General features: G+C 38.6%; 2 protein-coding genes across 5 annotated transcripts in view; one reads left to right on the top strand and one right to left on the bottom strand.

Moving 5' to 3' along the window:
- Positions 1-5,094: 5,094 nt before the first annotated feature.
- LOC112056340 (achelase-2-like) lies at positions 5,095-17,473 on the top strand. 2 transcript variants are annotated; one of them, XM_052889400.1, is made up of 9 exons: positions 5,095-5,166; positions 6,367-6,482; positions 7,435-7,520; positions 8,656-8,720; positions 9,438-9,637; positions 10,029-10,188; positions 11,106-11,257; positions 13,352-13,435; positions 17,332-17,473. In XM_052889400.1, the coding sequence occupies exons 1-9, from the start codon at positions 5,130-5,132 to the stop codon at positions 17,338-17,340; spliced, it is 909 nt and encodes a 302-aa protein (XP_052745360.1). In that variant the 5' UTR covers positions 5,095-5,129; the 3' UTR covers positions 17,341-17,473. The 2 variants fall into 2 exon arrangements, with proteins under 2 accessions (XP_052745360.1, XP_023952537.2); XM_024096769.2 differs by having other exon boundaries at positions 9,438-9,643.
- Positions 15,774-23,989, bottom strand: part of LOC112056296 (uncharacterized) — a 70,923-nt gene continuing 62,707 nt past the window's right edge. For all 3 annotated transcript variants that reach the window (XM_052889397.1, XM_052889399.1, XM_052889398.1), the window contains 8 exons: positions 23,180-23,263; positions 22,241-22,366; positions 21,339-21,411; positions 20,930-21,016; positions 20,003-20,253; positions 19,119-19,295; positions 17,467-17,629; positions 15,774-15,998 (listed from right to left, as the gene is read on the bottom strand). In XM_052889397.1, coding sequence (XP_052745357.1) covers positions 15,949-15,998; positions 17,467-17,629; positions 19,119-19,295; positions 20,003-20,253; positions 20,930-21,016; positions 21,339-21,411; positions 22,241-22,366; positions 23,180-23,263 — 1,011 coding nt within the window. In that variant the 3' untranslated portion in view covers positions 15,774-15,948. The remainder of the gene's footprint in view (positions 15,999-17,466; positions 17,630-19,118; positions 19,296-20,002; positions 20,254-20,929; positions 21,017-21,338; positions 21,412-22,240; positions 22,367-23,179; positions 23,264-23,989) is intronic.

The following is a 23,989-nucleotide window of genomic DNA, read 5'->3' as shown; positions in this document are numbered from 1 at the left end:
TCAACTTACATTTGTACAATTTGTATGGGAACTACCAGAAAAATACTAAAAATAGTGTCATTCAAGATTTTTTCAAATTCTACCCCTAAAAGGTTGAAGTTTTTTTTTTAATCGTTAATGCTTTGTAAAATTGATTAGTAGACTATTTATTATGTATAAAACGTGAAAAAATGAATAGAAGGATGAGAAATAGGGGTTAAAAGTCTTTGGACACTTTATAGCGTCTTTTTCGTAGTTCTAAAAGTTTACTTTTACTTGATCGAATACGTACAATTACTCATACTAATGTTGAGTGACGATGTCGTTGCATATGGTATCGTATTAAGTTATTTATTAACTTACACTCTTATTTGACATATACGATTTCAATAATTCAAATGAGAAGCTCAGAAGAAAGATATATAGGTAGCAATACTTACTATTAAATAATATGGACAAGCGTGCGGTAGAGTTGAAAACACTTGTGTTGCGCCTTTTTCATATATAGGGTGTATTTTTATAAATCCTATCATTTTTCTAAATTATATTTATCTATTTTGTTATTATTAAAATGTTTCAAAAACTCAAATATCTAAAGTGCAATATTTGCGGCTGTTTGTTACTTAAAATATCGACATGTAAACTCTTGTCACACTTTTTTAATTTCGTCTCTGTCTAACACGATACTATGGATAGAGATAGACGAACTCGAAATGTAACTGTCAAGTTGTAGGTTACAGAATAGAGCTGCTGTTAAAATATTAATCCAAGTGCAATTCACTTTTACTCGTGAAACAGAAAGACAGTAAATGTCTTGGAAATCTTTTACTGAAAATTAGAAAAATCGTTTTACCTAATTAATCTTCTTGAACCCCCATTACAACTATGACCTTAATAAAGAGCTTTGATAACTTATTTTTAAACCTAAATACAATGTACGGAATGTTTTATTAGTTAAAATGTATGCTAAAAATACAAAACTGTTCATATTTTTGTCAAAAATTTCGTGTATTTACCAAAACAAATAGAACATTCTGTATAGTTGATCTAAATCTATATTCTCTATACTTATTCCTTGTTTGTTACTTCTAGACAAATATTAAATTTTATCTTGATTTATTTTTTTATTAGAACAAGTTTATAGTGCCATTATAATAAGTACCAATAAAATGTAAGATTTTTTTTTATACAATTTTAAGGTTTTTGTTTATAACGCCTGGTTTACACTGTACTAAAGAAATAAGATTGATCCAGTACTGGACTGGATTGAAGGCATCATTTACCAAAATATGTACCAATTAAATATCCTTTATCGTATTTTTGTTCATTTTAAAGAGATTCAGATAAATTGGCAAGGATTAGATCTATCTTACTGTTAATATTAATATATTCTATTGTTGTTTATATTTTTGGTGGTGTAATGGTTCACATCTTTGATATCGGCGTTTGGCATTAAAACCGAGATAATTAATTAAAAACTATAGATTATTATATTCAAATGCATAATTCTGGATAAACAACATTCTCAAAACATTATCCAAAATTAGGTTATTTGAATATATATATATATATATATAAACACTTACTACCATAATGTAAATGTAGAACAGATTTTTGTTATATTATACCTAATGTACATAAATACCCCATTTGGGGGAAACATGAAGCCAAAGTGAATATGTTAGATATATTCACACTACACTATTATCAACTGCAGTCCCTCGCCAGAACATAAGATTGCAACCGATCCAGCAACTGGTACAATGTAAACTGGGCTTAACGTAATGTGCATATATCTAAGTAAGCAATGAGAAGCAATAGTCCAAATTTATTTGACATTTGAAATGTTATCCCATTTTTCTCGTTCAATGCTTTCAAATAGACAGACAAGGGTTGTAGAGATAAAATGATTAAATCGGTATTAAAAGCTATCTATCCTTGTCGTTGCAGCATTTTGATTTTATTTTTTAGACAATTTCATTTTACCAGAATTTTGTAAGTTATTGCTCAATTTGCACTGGTGGTTTTTTAAAATAACGGAATTTTATATTTTACTCAAATCAGGCCTTATGTATTCTTTAATGAATTACACCTATCTATTATGTATATAATATGCGCAAATGTATAGTCTCCTTTGAAGTTTCAATACGTCATATTGTAGGTATAGTATACGACTAAAGTTCGGCCGCTCAGAAATTGCGTTTCTGACACCTGTCAATGTCACCTTTTTATATTTGATAATTACCTAAGTAATTGTTAATAATTTGAGCTCAAAATTAATATGTTTAAGTTGTAAGTTGGCATAATTATTCAATTTTTAATGTTATCACTCTATATTAAGGTTGATAAGAGATATTTAAATATCTCTTTGACATTGACAGGTGACAGAAACACAATCTCTGTGCGGCCGGGCGGTCTTTTTATACACTGCACGGACAGACGACTCGAGCGGACTAGAAGTTTGGCGTGTTTATACCTATATCTAGATTACTCTTGAAATATAAAAACATTCTTACACCTTCTGTGATCAGGTTGTGTCTATGATCGCGAGACATGACGTCACAATACGTCACTTAGCACAGGATTTTGCATGAATAAAATATGATTAATAGGAAAAAACGACATATTTTTTATTAATTAATATTAAAACATTAGTAGGTATATTTCTGTAATGTTACTTTTGGGGAATACCTATCTATTTTAGTACTTAAATATTTAAATGTCAATACATTCGAAAAGTTATAACTACATTGTTTTTGAAACAGTTTTAAGGGTTATATTTTATTTATAAAAAATTGTAGTTAAAAATTATTGTTAAATTTTATATTTTTTTATTTTACTTTTGTTTGATTTCTTTATTAGTCTTTTCACATTGTTTTATTTTTCTACTTTGATTTTTTTTCAGTAAATGTACCTATTACTTCTACAGACATTTATATTTACGTGTATTTAAGCAATAATATTTTGTAATATATTTTTTTTATTGTAATGTACAAAAAATTAATAGATATAGCTAGATAATTTTATAATAAAACGTGTTCTTTGTAAAAATCTTCTCTATATCATACTAACTACGAATTTACTGTCTAATTCAGTGACTGACCAAATTTTATTTAATATCAATTAGTATTTTAAATACATAAATAATACAATTTTATACTACTTTTTAAATTCTATTATGTCTTATTAATAAACGTGGAACTTAACTATAATTAAATAAAAAGAGCATTTTTTATAAACATCGCCATTTTGAAACATCTGTAACCTCGGTAGCTCAACGGTAAGAGCGGTCGGACTCATCACCGAGAGGTGGTGGTTCGATCCCCGCCCCGTTGGTCTATTGTCATACCCACTCCTAGCAGTCTTTCCCGACTAGTTGGAGGGAAATGGGAATATTGGTCATATTATACAAAAATATGGGAAATGTTTAAAAAAAAAAAAATATAAAATCAAAATCTAAATGTATTTAATATTTATTGTGAATTCAGGTCCCACTCAGATTAACAAATCGTTTAAATATATATACTTTTTCGCCACGCCTTTTGGTCTATTATTGTACCCACTCCTAATGTAATTTACGACTATTTGGAGGGGAAAGGCTAAAAAAAATAATCGGAGAAAAGGGGGTTGACATTAAAAATAACCTTTTTCAAAACAGTCTTATGATACATTCGAGTATTCCACGTTTATTAATGGGACAGTGTGTAAAATCTCTCTTTCAATATATTATATACATTCCTAACGTATATTTCATATAACTATATTAACTATACATTTCAAATGATCTGTGTCTTGGAATCTTTACATAGTTCTCAATTTTACGATTAGTTTGTAAGTAAAATAGTAGTTTAATGTTGTTATAAAAAAAATTTAGAAAGATTGTTGTGAGGGAAGTAAGTTAGTTTTTGTTTATGGAAAAATAAATATGGCACAAAAATGCTTTTTTGTTTTTTTTTAATCATAAGTTCCGCACTTTATTAAAATGAAATAAAATACATATACATAATGATAGTCGAGTGGATATGATATGACCTCTGCCTCTAACTGCGAAGGGTGTGGGTTCAAATCCGGTCCGGGGCAACTCCCAACTTTTCAGTTATGTGCATTTTAAGAAATTAAAAAATCACGTGTCTCAAACGGTGCAGGAAAACATCGTGAGGAAACCTGCATACCATAGAATTTTCCTCATTCTCTGCGTGTGTGAAGTCTGCCGTTGGGCCGGCGTAGTGGACTATTGGCCTAACCCCTCTCATTCTGAGAGGAGATTCGAGCTCAGCAGTGAGCCGAACATGGGTTGATAATGAGGAGAGGTATCTCTGGATCTATTGAACCGATTTTGAAAATTCTTTTACCACCAGAAAGTCCAATCAGGTGCAGAACCCAGGATTGAGTAAGGCTTTACTAGATGATTTTGTTATTAAACATATATGATAGATGATTTTGTTATTAAACATATATGAATATCGTAATCTGCATGTCTAACAAATTAATATTAATGGAATAAACAAATGGTCACTTCACATTGGTTTACCAGCTGATACGGACTATGCAATTATTGAAAGAACTAGTGTTATTTTTTATCAGCATTGTATGTACAGTGTTTAATGTGAATCACCTACTGAAGGGCTTCTATCTAGGGAAGATGCAATAGAATTGGCTCAGGTTGATATCTGATAACAGTCATTGAGCTACACGAAGCCGTATGGATAAGAGAAGACGCGTACCCCGTACCAAACACGGTACAAATGCTTTAAAAGAACTTCATTTTTAACCAACCCTAAAAAAGGAGGAAGTTCTCAATTCGTGTTTTTTTTATGTATGTTCACCGATTATCAAATTATTTATAATATTACTCAACATAATTGTTTTTCAAACTCTTCAGCTATTGACAATGACTTAAATAGTACCAAGGTACCTAAATTGGCTATTGGTTTTATTTATTGGTATTTGGACTTACGAGTATGTTGATTATGAGGATGACTTTCCTAGGAGTATTTCCATTTACAACAGGACCTCTCGGTCTAATACTCTAAAAGATTAATAGCTCCTAGCTTCTCCCCTTTAAAAGGTGGGGTCACGTTACTCGGTTATCTAGAATTCTATCGATAAGAGACAATACAATCGACAGTCGATGATTGCTGATCGCGAAAATGTGGCGCGTCGGAGTTATATCGATATTTATCGCGAGTGAGTATTGTCATTAATGATTAATTGCTTAGTGACGTCTAGTGATGCCCCTACGACAGTAGCTACGGCTGTTTGAAGAAGCTGGTGTTCGTAGTTACAGTTGATGGAAAACTTTAGAAATTTTAAGTTCTAGGTACACTTCACTTGAATATTGAATATCACTTGGCCTTGGTGACTGTCTGGAGAGAATCGATTTCGATTTACCTACCTAATGGCAGTGACTGTAGTCCAGTGTCAATTCACAGTGGAAAAAACATGGAATATTGAATCTTTAACGGCCGCAAATGTAGGTGTAGCAAGGTAAAAGTTTTCGCACGGTTTTGAGAATTTAGAAAATTTCTAAATTCTACCGCCCGGTCCTAAAATGCGAAAAATAATATCGTACCTATGTCCATTCTATTGATCGGTTTGAAGGCGGTGCTATGCCTAATAGGCTCGTAGAGATTTATTTTGTTTTTTGGCATCGCCCTCTCACTCTGGGTTGCTACTGAGAATTTCTCGGTACAAAGAAAAACAGGTAGCTTTTAGAAGTCGGTTAATTATTTTCGTTTCAACGCTTTATTTTGTCCAATGTTCTTGTATTTACTTTAGCCTGAAAACTTAGAGCTATAAGTAGATACTCAATAGAATGACATTCGTATAAAATTTTTATATTCTGTGAATACTTGAAAAGGAAAAGTCCCTCAACGCTATTAACACATGACTGGATAAGATTAAATTTTATTGTTTTATTATGTAAGTAATCAAAATTAAACTTTATATAAATTCGGTTACGACCCACATTAATTTTATTAGTAAAGAGTTTTTTAGTATATCTATTTAGGTACTTAGAATGTTTTATTTTATACAACCTACTAGGTATATATAACCACTCAAGATAAGCCTCAATATCCAGTAATAATTATGGCTTTTCCGAATTTTAAAGAGGTTTATTGTATTGTTATTAGGTACGTAGAGATATTTCTGTAGAAACGGATGATTATTTAGTCAGCACTAATTAAATAGACTAAGGGTTCATTTACACGAGCAGCCAATGGCAACTGGCAACTGCTGCCGACGACTGTAGTCGACCCACCCGCGCTAGAAATTAAACCCCAGGACCTTCCCGGTCTACAAATAGGCCCAGGGCATTTTATAAGTCGATATCTGAAGATTTATGAACGAAACCAATAAATAAAAATATTATATTTCTCATTACAGCTCTACACGCGCAAGACACAATCAAAACGACAAACTTGTCAACCGCAGAGGATCAAAGCACGAGGATAATCGGTGGCAATGCTACCACCATCGAGAAATACCCATTCACTGTTCAGGTACAGACCATAAAGTATAGAGTCTATATTGGAGCAATTTGATATGACTTTTATTGAAATTGCCCGAGATTACTCCGCATTGGTGATTGTATAGTCAGTGGCGTAGCGTATACAAATCAAGGCGTGGGTCAATCTGCGAAATCATCTGTGAGGCCCTTTTTTAAACAACGAAAAAAAAAAACATACATACAGCCGAACGTAGAACCTCCTCCTTTTTGGAAGTCGGTTAAAAAACTAGAGCAGGTTCTCATTTGTCCGAATTTGATGGTTCTCTTTTGTTTGAATGAATATACCTACCTCAAAGAAACGAGAATTTCCCCTCTAGATATGTAGTGTTGTATTAATTAAAAATATCAACAATACAATTATAAATATAACTAATATTCGCATCATTGTGGAAGAAATATACATTTGGTGAGAGATAATATCATCTATTCTATGCTAATATTATGAAGTGGAGAATTTTGTGGTGTTGTATGCGGAGCCACGCGAGGCCCTTTAGGCGGCTGTCCACTTCGCCCGCGCCTTGGCGGTCTGTTATGATCTACGTGACAACACTATGAATGATGACCAGTTAAATGGCAGACGAGTACGTCTTCATGTTAGGAAAGTCCGTGTAAGAAATAATAGTCTGAGACGGATATGACATCAGATGGCGCGACTTCTTTCCGTAAAAAGAAGTGGGAGAATTAGGTGAAACTAAGAAAACGTAAACATCGAGTAGCATAAGAAACTCCACGTCCATACATAAAGGTTAATTCTCTGCGTGTGTGAAGTCTGCCAATCCGCATTGGGCCAGCGTGGTGGACTATTGGCCTAACCCCTCTCATTCTGAGAGGAAACTCGAGCTCAGCAGTGAGCCGAGTATGGTTTGCTGCATCATATTGTACCTACGTTACAATATACGTCATTGGTTATGATCTAGTACAGTGGCTAAGTGTGTGTCCCGCAGGTGCTGTACAACTCGCAGCTGTCGTGCGGCGGCGCGCTCATCACTCGGCGCCACGTGCTCTCCGCCGCGCACTGCTTCGTCGCCTCGTAAGATATTGTGTTATCGCCGCGTTGGCCGCTTTTAAGTTTACATGTTTTTAATAAATAATGTAGGAAATAGTCTGTGACGGATATGACGTCGCTCGATCTCGTGTTGGTTTCAGTGTGCTCGTGGCGTTCGAGCCGTCCACAGTGAGTAATTGTATTCTATGCGTCCACATATCTTGTTGTGTAATTCTTTATGGGTTACTTGGGTTAGGCGGGGAGAGTGACTTGAGTGGAAAAGGGAAGTGTGTTAACAGTCAAAGGATCCTTTAATCCTATACACATTGTTCACAAGTGCGTGACTCCACTCAAGGTCATTCTCTGCCGTTCTAGGGTCTTATTTTGGTAACAGTTTGATTTGTTAATTAAGTTGTCCTGACAAGTGTTGTGAATCATAACCTTTGTTCGACATTAGTTTTCTCATATTTGTAATCACTTTTGAGTCCTATTATAATTGCAACTCAGTGACATATTTTTTTTTTTAATACACTTTATTTGTACACCACAAAAATAAAAGAAAACAAGCAAAACAGAAACACAAGAAAAAGTAGAATACAAAAGGCGGCCTTATCGCTTAGTAGCGATCTCTTCCAGGCAACCTTAGGCTTAGGAACTTATTAGGACAACTGTAGGTGGTGTGTACGTAATAATATTGTACATATACATACATACAAATAACTACACACTAATACATAAACCATAATACACAAATTATATAATAATTATAAATATCATAAAATAAACTAATATATAAATATATCATTATGTCGTATGATAAATATTCTAATAAAATAAAATATGTAACTAGTGACTAAGATAATATGACATAGATTCCGTAAAGTAAACGGTAATATTTGATTCAAACCATGAATCATAAATCATAAATCATTTATTGCCAGAATGTGGTCATATACAGATATTGTTACATTTCAATGTTCATACACAATCTGCCTCATAGGCGTGCAAGCCGAGTGCTTTATAATAATTTTTATTTAGTAATTTTACAATTGTCAATTATTTACAAATTGTCATTTCATAAATTAAAGTCAATGAACAAAAATAATAAAATCAGATTAAACCATTAATCAATGTGAAATACCGTGTCAGCCGTGTCATTTACACCAGCACTGTGTTACAGAAACGGTCAGCAAGTCAGCCCCGTGTACTTCAGCGTCAGAGTGGGCTCCACGTATTTGAACACTGGTGAGAACACTGAACACTGTTTGTTTGAACACTGGTGAGAAACTGTTTGAAAACTGGTGAGAAACTGTTTGAACACTGGTGAGAAACTGTTTGGACACTGGTGAGAAACTTTTTATGCGATCTCTTTGTCGGCCTCCGTGGCGCAGTGATATGCGCGGTGGACTTACAAGACGGGGGTTCTATGTTCGATCTAACTGAGCTAATTGAAGATTCCTTAATTGGTCCAGCGGCCTCATAATGTATCTCAGTACCATTCAAACAATGAGTCACTACATCATTTTTCATCTTGTTTTTGTTTTTGTTATCATCTTACATAGTTATTTCACCAAAATAACATTGACTCTGCAATTCCACATAAAGTGGCAGTAACTTTTTGTTTTTATGATCGTCCAACAGGATAATTTCATCGAATTTTAGTAAATACCAGTCTTTCGTTAATATAAAGTTACTACTTGCTACTACCACTACCATACTAATGCCATTTTACGTAAAATGACGATAATTATGTCATTTCGTTGAAAAAACAATATTAGATGGTTGCGAAACCGAAAATACGATGAAAAACGATGTGGTGACTGATTGTTTGAATGGTACACCGAGTTACATAATAAGCCTGCAGATCTGGCTGGTAGGCTTCGGCCGTGGCTACCACCCTACCATATTGATCGTTGACAAGAATCCTAAAAGTCAAGTGAAGGCTATAATCTCATTTCCCAGGAGGCACAGTCCACCCGGTGTCAGAAGTCATAATTCACCAGAACTACAACACGCCGGTGCGCGACTATGACATCGCCGTCATGACGCTGACGTCACGCGTGACGCTGACCAGCGCGGTGGCCACGGCGTACATCCCCTCTGCAGGCGCAGACGTGCCCGACTACGCGCTGGTCACTGTCGTTGGCTGGGGGCGGACCAACGCAAGTGTAGCTATACTTTACTCTTCTTCTTTTCTCTCATTTTCATCCTACTAATATTATAAACGCGAAAGTTTGTATGTATGTTTGAAAGTTTGGATGTTTGTTGCGGCTATTCTCTAACGATGTTTTTTTTTAACTCGCAAATGCGAGTTTCGAATTCTTTCTCATTCTATAGTATCGTGTTAAACAGAGAGAGATAAAGGGGAATTCGAAACTCGCACTTGCGAGTAAGTATCCTTACAGAATAGCCTAGCAGATCCGAGTTTCGAATACGAAGTGGCTCGTTACGTTATTCGGTTTGCTTCAAGACTTCGTCGAAGAGTCTAAGTGAGAAGTGAGTGAAGTGAAGTGAGATTCGTTTGTAGTTAAATGGAGTATTTGTATGGTACAGTCGTCGGTGGCGCAGGCGTCCACCGTGCTGAACGAGGTGCAGATCTACACGGTGAACCAGTCGGTGTGCGCGGCGCGCTACGCCTACCTGCAGGAGATCACCGGCGACCCCTACCCCATCACCAGCAACATGCTCTGCGCGGGGCTGCTGGACGTAGGAGGTATGACGTCATCGGCTGAATGAGGTTGAACCGTGATAGCCCAGTGGATATGACCTCTGCCTCCGATTCTGGAGGATTAAGAAATTAAATATCTCATGTGTCAAACGGTAAAGGAGGAAAGTAACGTGAGGAAACCTGCATACCAGAGAATTGTTTGAATTATCTGCGTGTGTGAAGTCTGCCAATCCGCATTGGGCCAGCGTGGTGGACTATTCTCCCTTCGAGACGTGTACGTCTTGCTTTGCTTCTCAAGCTCGTATACTAGTGTGTTACTTGTGTACTAGTTCCATGTGCCATATGCTTAGACCATTAAAAAGAAAGGACCTGCCTTGTAAACCGTTACCCCTCTGTCAAAGATCAAGAATCAATGATCTAACGCGTTTATAAAAACTGTTGCTATAGAATCGATGTTTCATTGTTGTAATCATTTTCGTCGTGTTAAGAGCTCCCTAAAAATGCCGGTTTGTGTAGTTGAATGGCATAAAAAACGGCCAAAAACTTGTAGTTTAGTAAAAGATGGAGTAACGTTGCATTTGTAAGTATTTCTACCATAATTTTATCAAATTTGTAATAAAAACGATTTCTAAAAAGAATCGATTCTTTGGACGGAACAGCAAACAACCGATCAAATAATCGAACATTCTTTATATATATTCTGTGGATAGTCTAAGCGATGTGTTGGTTAGTCTTTGTAAAAATTACGCGTGTGTGTATTACGAGTCAATTATATAGTGTATGGACACAGAATATACTTAATGGTGCTATATGTTTTCGATGTGTGAGTTTACCTCGTCCCCCTCAAAAAACGACAGACGTTTTTGTTGGTGAATTTGGGTGCGAACAGGTCCATTCTTTTTAACGGTCTAAGGCCACATGGCTAGAGGCCCAGTCCCTGTATATTAAATGACGTGTTTCAGGCAAGGACGCGTGCCAGGGCGACAGCGGCGGGCCGCTGGTGCGCGGCGGTGTACTGGTCGGCGTGGTGTCGTGGGGCTGGGGCTGTGCACAGCCGCTGTTCCCCGGCGTGTTCACGCGCGTGTCCGCCTTCACCACGTGGATCAATGATACGGTGAGTGGCTACGTTTTGCTACGTCCAGCTTAAGGCTGCCAGTCCACCGAAGCGGAGCGAGGCAGCGGAGCCGAGAAACGGAGAAATATTAACCGATAGGATTGCTCAAAATCTCCGCTCCTCTTAAGTGCACAGGGCCTTGCGAGCTAGTTTAAAAACTCATATAAAACTGATAAGCGGAGCGAGGAAACCGGACTTTAAAGCGACTGGAATGCACGTTATATTTTTGTCAACTGAGTGCCTAGTGGGAGTGTTCAATGTTTTCATAGTTTAACGATCGCGTAAACGTAAACGCGTATTTTTAAGGAATCAAAACAGCGCCATCTAGTGGCACTACTACACAACTGTTTCAATTCCTTAGAAATTCGCGTTTAACCATTTGACTCCTAAATGGACGACCGGTCACCCATTGTATCCGTTACGTGACATGTAAAAAATATAAAGTAAACTAAGGGCAATAGATGAGCACAGTATCATGCTCCGCGCGATAGAGGCTCACAACGGTAGATTAAAACCGCATTCCCTGACTGTCGGCTTCTTCAATGCAGACGGGCTTTTCGATAAAATACTCGCGGGCAGCGAATGGTTAAATTTAAGGTTTACACGATCGTCACAGTATGAAAACATTGAAAACTCCCACTAGGCACTCAAAACGAACCTTAGACACGCACCGCGGCGCTATGGCGGCATGTGTAAACGCTTCTATTGAGCCACGGGGTCTTTGGTAATAGCTTATTATGAAGACGGGGTCAAAAGGACCCTTGGTTTCGGCAACACCTAGGTTCAAATTACACGCCGTCCTACACTAAATAAGAGTAACAGACGCCCGGCAGTCCGTGGGAATACGGGGTAAAAATATATGCCCATGGTCGTCAGGGATAATGGAGGGTCACAGAAAATATATGTACCTACTAGGATTGTAAATTCTAATGGTGAAAGAATTTTTTAAATCGGCCCTGTAGTTTCAGGCCTATTCAATACAAAGAAATATATCTCTATAAAATATTACAGATAATTTCTTTTTAATGATAAACATTTTTAGTAAATTCATAAACACGGTGTCCCGTAATTAATGGAAACATAACGCAAATGTTACTCCACCGAATTATTTTAAACTAAATTTAAATAGTTTTAAAAAAATCCCTAGGGTGACAAACTTTAATTTTTTTTCGGATTTTTTAAATGTTTCGTCGTTACCTTCGTTTCACGGTGTATTACGAATGTCCGGATGTCTACTCTGATCAGTTAATAGGCCCCTGATCCATTCGCGTGGAAGCCGGAAGAAGTGATGCTCCGCCGAGCCCCTGCCGATGATACCTAAAATCTTGTAATGCGCAGTTGATCGCACGATATTCCGAAACGTGTAACCCAATAAATATTGCATCATACATTACAACCATAGGCGTATAGTGGGTGGGCCGGGTGGGCCGGGCCCACCCTAGAATGGTCCAGTGTTACTACTCTAGAATAGGGACGATGACAGTTTTTTAAATTGTATATAAATTAAGACTACGCTAATAGTAAAGCAATTTTGTAAAGGTAACAGGGTATCTGCGATCATTACTTTTGGAGCTACAGGGATTTAAAGGGTCACATTTGCGGCGCTGCCGCGGATCCCTGAAAAACGCCCCATACAAAATGGCACGAACTAATGACGTCGTAGGCAATGTAATGATCGTTAGATTTGTATGTGCGTACAAACAAAATTACTAATATCTTTGTTATTTGTGCGTTTATTTTTATAGTTCATATATTAAAAAATGTCACATTTAATGTAAGGAAGCTAAAACTGTATGAATTTTCACCTAATTACGATAAAAGATTTTTAATAGATTTTGAAATTTTATAATCTGATTTATTTTGCAAATATTCAGACAATCTTTGCTTTTTATGTATAAATTAGTTAACATTGACCCTATTTACCCGAATGTATCATAAAAATCAATATATTCAGACCTAGTCATCATCCCCATTCTGGGCTACCGATTTAAATACTATGATGGATGCCAAAATACAAGGAGCTGGCCCCCTTAAGGTGGGGCTGGGCCCACCCCAAGATATAATCCTAGATACGCCAATGTTTAAAACTTCCAGGTGTCCGGGGTACCGCACGCTCGCATCAACGCCGCGGCGTCCGTACAACTCAACCTCATAATATTCACCATTGGACTTATATTTGTAAGTTATTAGGATAAGTTAGCTTAACACGATCGCTGCGGCAAAAGGTCGATTGACCTCGTACGTCTAGCGGCTTCACGAGTTACGGGGTCGATGGACCTCGTACATCTAGCGGCTTCACGAGTTACGGGGTCGAATGATCTCGTACGTCTAGCGGCTTCACGAGTTACGGGGTCGATGGACCTCGTACCGCACTACAAAGTTTTAGTACGAGGAAAAATCAGGCCGCAGCAAACGTGTTAAGTTCTTTATTGTCTTTTCTCAATAAATAAAAAAAAAATTTAGTATTGTCTATAATACGGCTAAAACTCACGTTAGTTTGGATCGTGCGGCGTTGCTAGAACCAGCTCATGACTAAGGGCCCCGTATGAGTTCGAAACTAGTCGGGCATACTCCGATGTTGTATCACGTGAGTTTTAGTCGTGTTTCATAATCAATTAATATTCTCATGCAATTACAATTCCATGATCGCAACCAATACAAGTTTCTTGACATTTATGACGTCATAGTTCACGTTCGCATAGAACGCTAAAATAGTGTTGTTTTAAATGCTTCAAATATGTTAGATATTCTAAAAGTTTCTTTGTAGAAAATAACTTTAAATAGTCTAAAACACTAAAAAACCACGCAATTACAAATATTGGATTTAAATATAAAAATAGTCACGTGGACTATTTTTTTCGTATTCCTGATAGCACTCTTTCATTTGATATCCATATCATGAGAGTGGATTTCAAACAGCCAGTCCGCCATATTGGATTTGTAATGACGTTTCATAGCTAGTCATGTATTGTCATCAGAACTCAGAGCGTGTGCAAAATTTCATCCTAATCGAAAACCGGAAAGTGGGTCAAATAAAGATTCCAAGATTTTCTTATATACATAGTTACAAGTAGGGATTGCAATTGCTGGATCCAGCATACAGCAATCCAGCTGGATCCAGCGCCTTTTTAAACATGCTGGATCCAGCATACATCTTGATCCAGCGATGCGGATCCGCAAACGTATCAATTTCTATTGTTTAGTCTTGAGTTAACTGCCGACACAACCCTGAAAGTTGTCTTAGACAAGCTAAATAACCAGGGCACTTCCCTAAGCGCCGAGCTAGCTGAAGCACTACGCAACAGAATCGCAGAACGACGCCTCTCCGAAGTTACTGGTACGTTAGTGTACTTGAAAAATCCAAAAAAGTATGAAGAAGCAGTAAAAAAACCTGGCTATTTTCCATTGCCAAAAAAGAATGTGATGCGGCAGGAGATAAAAACATTTTTAAAACGAGTAAATAAACAATATATTGTAGAGCCGGTGCAAGAAGATACCATGGAGATAGAAGAAGATCGTGTAGATGATGACGCAGAACCCGTTAAAATGACTTTAGAGCTAGAGCTTGAGATAGAACTTAAAAGAGAGAAGGAGAACTTTAATAAACAAAAGCCAAGTGGTCAATTAGATTACGAAAAGATCCTGAAAAAAGAAATGAGCGTTTATGAGAGCGAAGGAGTGCGAGGTGAACATTTATCAATGGTTTAGAGTATTTAATGACCTTAAAACCGACCAGTGTAGAGGCCGAAAGGGTATTCTCAGCAGCCGGCTACATATAGATAAAATTTGTTTTCTAAGGTCTTACTTTCAGAGAATTAAAAAAAAGAAGTAGTCTCTTATCGTCAGACTTTAAACTGCTTAATTATTAAGGATTAACGAGCGGAGCGGAGAGAAGATTATTTCAAAGCTTTTTTTGTTTGATACAAAAATACTATTGAAAGTTAATTTTAAAAGAATTTACTGATTAGCCGTCCTATCATTAAATATAAGCGTAATTAATAAGATAGTGCTTACTTAGAAACATTATCTTAAATGTTATATGAATATAAAGTTATATGTTTGTTATTTAATTTTATGTTGATTATTTTGATCTCAAATTATTAAAAAACCAAAGCAAATTAATATAAGATATCACCAAATGAGTGGAAGATTTCAAAGATTATCGTAAGAAGTGCAAATTAATAAAAAAAGTCTTAAAAATGTCGTCTTTTTATTTTCGTTCCACGTATTGCTGGATCCGCGCTGGATCCAGCTGGATTCAGGTCAATCCAGCAAAAATGCCGCTGGATTGAAAACGCCGCTGGATTGCAATCCCTAGTTACAAGTGAAGCTAATATAAAACGTGTAATAATCTCGTAAATATATCTTCTATCTCATAGTTGTGTATTTGTGTATTTATGTAATAAAATTATAACAAAATAACCTATATTTTGTTATAATTTTATTCCACTTAAACCGTAAATATTAAAATAAAAATGCTAACCAAAGCTCAGAGATGTAAAATAAAAATCACATATCAGGATATCACATATGAATATTTAATTAATTAAACATAACGTTGTAATGATATAAATGTCAGCGCAGATATAGTAGGTAGCTGGTAGTATGATACAGTAGGGTACGGTACGGTACAGTACAGTAGGGTACAAGGTACATCACAATAAATACAAGTCAAGGTACAAGGTGCCGCGTCACGAGCGCGCGCCGCGCACCGCCACTAGCACCAGCTGCCGGCACAGCGCTGCAACATAAACACAAACTCATTACTAAAACACACACACCGCCGCGCCTGAACATCAGAGCCCCGCCCAGGGGAGAGGAGGAACGAAGGCCACCCAAATGTCGCCCACAACGACCTCATCGCAGGCCCCACTATCAGCCCTTTCACAGGAGGAAGCGGCCACCATGGACTTGACAGACGTCATCCGAGTGATCGTGGAAGCGCTGATGGCCGGGCTCACAATATACTTACAGGGTCAAGGATCAGTGGCGGTCATCCAAGCAGGGATGGCTGATACTTCGGCACTAATCCGATGCTGCCCCGACGTAGGATAGCGAGAAATCGCAGTCCGCGCGGGGCCATCGGAGTTTTAGAACAACAACCCCTAGGCTGAAAAGCCTCAACCCCGGGAGGAGTTGGAAAAAACACGAGGGGAGCAAGATCCCCCGCGACACACCCGGGCAAGGAGGCATTGCCTCGAGGCCTGTACCCCCGCTCCGTGTTACACGGGTCGGAGAAGACCCGACGTCTCATTATTAAAAATTTATTTATTTACAAAGAAAAATACCGATGATTATAATCCGCGCGATGAGAATGGAATGGAATCTTGTTAAAGTAAATCACTTAGCGTCCGTAGTTTACTTTGAAAAAGTTTCGTCCCATTCTCATCTTATTATACTAGCTGCCGCCGCACGGTTTCACCCGCGTGGTTCCCGTTCCCGTAGGAATATGGGGATAATATATAGCCTATAGCCTTCCTCGATCAATGGACTATCTAACGCTGAAAGAATTTTTCAAATCGGACCAGTAGTTCCGAGATTAGCGCGTTCAATCAAACAAACAAACTCCTCAGCTTTTTAATATTAGTATAGATACTACAAAATGTAAAGTATGACGTGACGGTTAGCCTCCACATTGATTGTGGCAATGATTTTGTGGTAGAGGAAACATCTCGAGCAGGTCCCAGGACTTGTGTAGGGCCTGTACGCTTAAGGGATCCATAGTGCATTAACACTCACCTCCCCTGCCCGATACATTCTCCATGCCACAAAATCACTAACGCGACTAGCAGCGTGACGGTGTTCACGCCGCCTAACAAAGAACTGCACTCAAGGCATCAAATACCCTCTTACCAAATCAAATACCATCACTGTTACAATAACTTCGTACACATACACTCGTATTCGAGGAACTCCAAAAGTCCAAAACTTCCAATGGGTCGAATGAATTATCGCCCGGTGCCGTGGCAAAGGTGTACCGAATACCACCAGTTACCAGTTTGTTAGTGGATTTTCAAAAAAAATATTTTCCAACATTTACATTTGCAGATAAGATAAATTTTCATTATTTACAGATAAGATAACGCTCCATATAATGGCACAAGATACGGCACGACTGGTTCGCTCGCATCAATCCAAGAGTTCCTACTATTCTACCTCTCACTCTCTCACATACACACACGTAATACAACAGAGAAGGACGTCAATACCTTTGTCGGTGAGCGCCTCGTCGATGAAGATGTCGGCGCACAGCTCCGCGGCGACCGCGTCTTTTAGGAACCGGGGGGGTTTGACGCCCTCTACTGACCCCCCCTCCACCCACACACTCCCCTCCACATCCCGCCATTTGCCTAGCTCTTCGCTTACGGACACCTTAAAAAATTAATAATTATTTAATTAATTAATATTTATTTCATTAAGTAGCAATATTTAAAGTAATAAATGTAAGTTTACCAAACAGTAAATATAAATTTTAAATTATGAATTTGTGGTAAAAGTATTGTAATAATTATTACGTTTATTTAATAAGTTATATTAAATTTATATGAAAATAGAAAAACAAATTAAAGTATCTATTACTGATTGAAGAGTTTTAACTATCCTGCGTCAACCACATATCTCATTACGAAGAGATAAGAGATATAATGTCAACCAATAGTGGCGAATTGAAATATAACTCTCTCTTTCACTGTGATGGGACAAAAATATAGCTATCTTTCGCTGCGATGGGACAAAAATATAGCTCTCTCGTTCGCTGCGGTAGAACAAAAATATACTCCTCTTTCCCTGCGGTAGGACAAAAATATAGCTCTCTCTTTCACTGTGATGGGACAAAAAAATAGCTCTCTTTTGCTGCGATCGGACAAAAATATCTAAGCTCTCTTTCGCTGCGATAGGTCAAAAAAAAAGCGATTCGTTGCTATTTGTGGATATTTCTCTTTGTTTTATCTCTCCTAATTAAATCATTTAATTTATGACAATGTCCTGAACGTTAATTGCAGCGTTTGATTTTAAACGTAACAATAAGCCGACTGTTCACACAGCAGGTTTTCAGTTACTAGTGTATTGTAGGTGTTACACTATTCGATGATGGAGGTTAATCGAATAGAAATAGTGAAGACATAAACCTCGCTCCATCTCGCACAACTTCCTGTGCGTTGTTGTCGGTTGTCGGTTTTTAAGGACTCCGAATGCCATATAAGCCATCCGAGGCTCGAACACAAACCGCCTCCACTACAATGACCGACAACGCATCTTAGGCAACACAAACACGAGCTACACAGCATCTTGGCCGACAAAGACGAGGCCCCCGATATCTGACGTCGCCCAGACGTGGGTTTTTAAATTATGATCTCAGAGTTAGCCAGGACCTCAGACCAATTATTGTATAGGACCTGCCTCGCTAGACATTACTTTTCTGTCAAAGTATATGATCAACGATCTAATGCGATTATAAAAACTGTCCCTATAGAATCGATCTTTAATAGTTGTAACCGTGTTCGTCGGTTAAAGAGCTCCGTAAAAATACCTTTTTGTGCAATTGAGTTGTGTAAAAAACGGGCAAAAACCGTACTTTAGTATAAAATATATACCAAATCTAAGCTCGTTTTCTTCAGAAAATGACAGACAATTTTGTTCGTGACTATGAGTGCGATACAGGTCCTTCTATAATTGGTCTGAGACGTCAACGACCGACAACGCTTCCTAGGCAACACAAACACAAGCTACACAGCATCTTGGGCGACAAAGACGAGGTCCGCGATATCTGACGTCACCGGACTGATACACCCTTTCAGAAAGGCCCTGTAAGCCGAGGTCCGAGTCTCCCCCGGGCTCTGCTGCGACCGGTGCGTCGGCTCACCTTGTCGCCGTCCTGCGGCGCGGGCCGGTACCTCTGCTCCACGAAGGGCAGGAACTCCTCGTCCAGGCTGAGCGTGCGCTCGATGACGGTGCACGTCATGTCGCGCAGCGGGTCCACGATCAGGTAGCTGCGCTCGCGCTCCTCGCCCGCCGCCGCCTCCACCGGGCTCTGCTTCGACTGGAAGCAACGTGTGACACTTGATTGACATGAGCCATCAGTTAGACTGCACATGTGTTACAAGTTTCTCGGTTACAGGTGGTATTAACATTCATTATTTATGTTATTGTAGAGCACTTGATGACTTGAGCTCAGTTGTTTGTGAGACAGCGTAGACAACGTCACGCTGCCAGTCGCGTAAGTTATTGAACTAAAATAATGAACAAGATTGTTCTTCATTCAAATCCTTTACAATTTTACATTTAGCGTTCCGGTACGATGTCGTGTAGAAACCGAAAGGGGTGTGGACTTTCATCCTCCTCCTATTAAGTTAGCCCACTTCCATCTTAGATTGCATCGTCACTTACCATCAGGTGTGATTGTAATCAAGGGCTAACTTGTAAAGAATAAAAAAAAATCATTATTTATGTTATTGTAGAGGGGAAGTTTCAGTGTATAAATAAAGAAGATATTTGATGACTTGAGCTCAGTTGTTTGTGAGGCAGCGTAGACAACGTCACGCTGCCAGTCACGTTAGTTATTGAACTAAAACAATGAACAAGATGGACCGTGTTCTTCATTCAAATCCTCTGGAAATTTAACAAAGGTTGTAAATCAATAAATTTGTTCATGCTAAAGTATCTCTATTACATTCAAAATAAGGTTTTAAGTCGATTGGGGAGTCGGCGCCCAGTCGCCGGATGGTAATCAAAGAGTAAGACACTAACCAGAGCCGGCCTCGGCGCGGGGTCGAGGATGGTGTGCCTGCGCGAAGCTAACGCGTCCTCGAGCACGTAGCAGCGCGCGCGCGCCCGGTCCGTGAGCACGTACGTCTCGCAGTCCTCGGCCTCGCTCTCGCCGCCCTCCGCCTCGGCCTCGCCGCGCGCGGCGCCCTCCTCGCACAGCGACGTGTTGTCGCACGACAGCTCGTCCGCCTCGCCCGCAAACGACGTCGCCGACAGGTCTAGTTTGTCTTTGTCTGGAAATTAAAAAAAAAATTGTCTACATACTGCTTTAATTATTTAGACTATGGACCTGTTTCGCACCCAAATTCATTAACAAAAAAAGTCTGTCATTTTTTGAAGGGGAAGAGGTAAACTCACACATCGAAAATATTTAACACCATTAAATATATTCTGTGTCCATACACAACTATATAATTGACTCGCAATATACACACGCGTAATTTTTACACAGACTAATCAACACATCGCTCAGACTATCCACAGAATATATACATAGAATATTCGATTACTTGATCGATTTTTTTCTGTTCCGTCAAAAGAATCTATGCTTTTTAGAAATTGTTTTTATTACAAATTTGATAAAATTAAGGTAGAAATATTTACAAATGAAACGTTACTCCATCTTTTGCTAAATTACAAGTTTTTGGCCATTTTTTATGCCAGTTAACTACACAAACCGGCATTTTAGGGAGCTCTTTACACGACAAAAACGATTACAACAATGAAACATCGATTTTACAGCAACAGTTTTTATAAACGCGTTAGATCATTGATTCTTGATCTTTGCCAGAGGGGTGACGGTTAGCGAGGCAGGTCCCGGTATTAATGGTCGAAGACATACTGACAATTTGCAAGGATTATTTTGTGTCGGATCTGGGTGACGTTGTCAAAACAACCCGTAGTACATACCGTGCGCGGCGTGTTCAGGTAGCAGCCTGCACAGCGCGTAGCTGCGCAGCGGAGTCGCTCGCGACACCACCCACCGCCCGTCCTTCTCTGGAAACAACAACGTTTACAAAATATACAAAGTTTTTTATGTTAGGTTAAGTAATTATGCCAGTTTAGCAAACCAATTAAAAAAAAAAAAGTTTACAAAGTTTATTATCATTATATTACAAAACTATTGAGTGATGTTATGGATACCGAAGAGGTGCGATAGGGGTAGGGTAGAGGTAGAAGGGTGGGAGTAGGGTAAGGTTGGATAGGGAACAAGTCCACATAAGTCAAAGCGAAGCTTGACTGGGTAAATTCTCTAGTAAATTAATAAAAATTGAGGTATCTGCATTTTCAGTAAATTTTGTTGGAACATTTATCTAACCTTCATAAGTGGGAACCGCCGTGCCGGCAATGTCGCCCGCTAGCACGTCTTCGCTGTGGTCGCTGAACGCATCCTGTGAACGTACATACATTTTTATACAAAGAAAACATACAAAAAGTTCTCAAGATTCGCACTTACAGCGATAACGCGAATATTCGTATTATAAAGTGTTTGGCTGAAATCTTATTAAAAATCATACGATCGTTGGGCGGGCCAGGTCGAAATACGCTCAGACGCGTTATTTGATACATAGATTCGATTCCTGACGGACCCGCAATTGCTTAATACGATTCGTCATCCCATTTCATACGCCTACATGTCACACGCGTGTAATTCCAAATGAGATAACTGCAAAAGTAAAATTTAATTGAAAATTTCGCAATTGATAATGCATCAAAACCTTTTGTTATACCAGAATAAGTGATTACTTTAAGTAGCATATATAGGTAGTCTTTACACCAAATCATATGTTTTCTGTGACCAAATACACAAATTTTTATGACTAAGTATGTATACATTAGTCGTTATATTTTTCACTATCCCCTACCCATATCCCGTATAATACGCTTTCCCGTCTAAGACGCGTTTTTAGTTTTTAGTCCCCGCTAAATCGTATTAAACGGGTTCTACTGTACATCCAAGTACAATAGAACATTTGTTCTATCTACAGTGAAACTTCAAAGGAGACGTCAAAAAAAAAATAAGAATGTTTTCGACCTACACACTAATGCTTAGAGTGGGTACGACAGGTCCAAAGGGTAGAGTAAGATCCCATACCTTTCAAGATTACAGCTTAGCTTCTATTAGGCACAATTGAACCTTTCTCGGATTAAAAAGAGTCCAGTGTGTTACACTGTGAAGCTATGGAAACTTACCTTAGCAGCGCTGCTATGAAGGCTTACCTTGGGAGTTAGATGCTTGTAGTGCAAGCTGATCTTGCTGAGCTGGTGATCTAAACGCGCGAGCTGGTCAGCATGACTCTCCTCGGTGTCGGCGCCCGCTGCCGTCACGCCGTCCAATACTTCCCGCTAAACAAAGGATACCCAAATATATCTACCGCCCTCTATATATCTATCCTGAATTGATCAATTTGCAATTTAAAAAGATCTCCAGCAGACTTTGATGGCGTCAACGATTATTTCGTGAGGAGAGAAAGAGAGTTCTAACCAGTAGCGACAGACTCTCTTTCGTCCCATTGTAACAAAAGAGAGAGCGGATATTGCTAATTGGTCGACAATGTCTTTCTATTCAAATTATATACCTCGAGATAAAAGGTATAATTTGACGCATGTCAGGCGCACAGATTTTGTTTAATAAGTCTACGCATAAGTTGTTCTCTTTTTCGAGAGATTGCGTTGCTATTTGTTCGTCTATTTACTTCTCTGTCAACGCGTTAACGTCCCAATTTCTTTCAAGTCGTCAATCGAACGCTAATGCAAACGCAATGGATTCATCATCATTATCAGACCATTATTAAAGATTAAGCCCACTACATGGCCAGGCCTCGCTCCTTATAGGGGGGAGGATTTTTTTTTTTAAGTTGATAGCAGTCAGTTGCAACAGACTGTGGCAGGCTCTTGTCAGTTCAATGATTTAGTCTAACCCTTCAGTGCCTTGACACTGGACTGTTTTAGTCTGTGCTATGTACATATTGTCTCGCATCATCGACCAACGTTTTTTATTAGAGGCTCCTTTGCGTGGTCCCGGCAGTTGACAGCTGTCAGTGGCAACTGTCCGTGAGCTCACAGTATTTTTTGGGTTCTTGTCAATTCAATCATATCATCTTTAGTTTTAATGTTTACAGTAACTTGTATAGTTTTTCTTTCACAAGCGTGTTTCACCTTGTGTGCGATCCCGTGCAGCTGTCGCTGTGTGGGCGACAGCGCCGGACTGTACTCTAGCGGGGACTGCGGCGACACCGGGCCCTGCGAATATGACATGTGTACATTTATTCAAATAACTTGTGACAGAGTGTACGAAACCAGTTGGCTTCACCGAACGAAGACTTCACCACTTCTACGTCCATAGAGCATGCCAGAAGCCAGCTTCCAGTGCCAACTACATCAAACAGATGAATAATCGCACCGTATATACGGAGAGCCTCGTTCAAAAAACGATTTGAATAGAATCTTCTTGACTGTCTTTTTTTGTCTGGAGTGTTCTTGTTCTTGGCTACAATTATGCCTGTTAGTAAGAAGTGAAGTGGTCTAGGTTAGAGCGCGTTTCCTAGAAGACGCCTATTCACTTTCATTGAAGGTGTTAAAATTATAGGTAGCGGGAAACACAGACGCTGAAAGGGCATTCTAAATTATTGCCGTTTGATTACAAATGTGGATGTAAAACATGTACGAGTGCCCTGGATATCCTCGTTTGGATGCCATGGTTCCAGGCGCCGTTTCCAGCTCTCCAGTTTCGTTCTGTGGTAGAATAAGGAAGGATAAACAAGAAAGTGGAATTCGAAGTATATTGATCCGCAGGCATCATTGACGGCGGCGCAAATTCAGCAGCACTGACAAGTCTTATTTTTAATCGACTTTATCTCTAATCGGAGGTTAGCAACCGTCTAAGCTAATTTGACACTGACTACTGCTGCCCGGTATGGTGATCTGAACAAATCGTGAACCACTGTAGTACCTATCTTCTGGCATTGT

The sequence above is a fragment of the Bicyclus anynana genome, chromosome 25 (assembly GCF_947172395.1).
Source record: "Bicyclus anynana chromosome 25, ilBicAnyn1.1, whole genome shotgun sequence".
Lineage (NCBI taxonomy): Eukaryota > Metazoa > Arthropoda > Insecta > Lepidoptera > Nymphalidae > Bicyclus > Bicyclus anynana.
The sequence above is the reverse complement of the archived record's forward strand: the minus strand, read 5'-3'. Positions and strand labels throughout refer to the sequence as shown.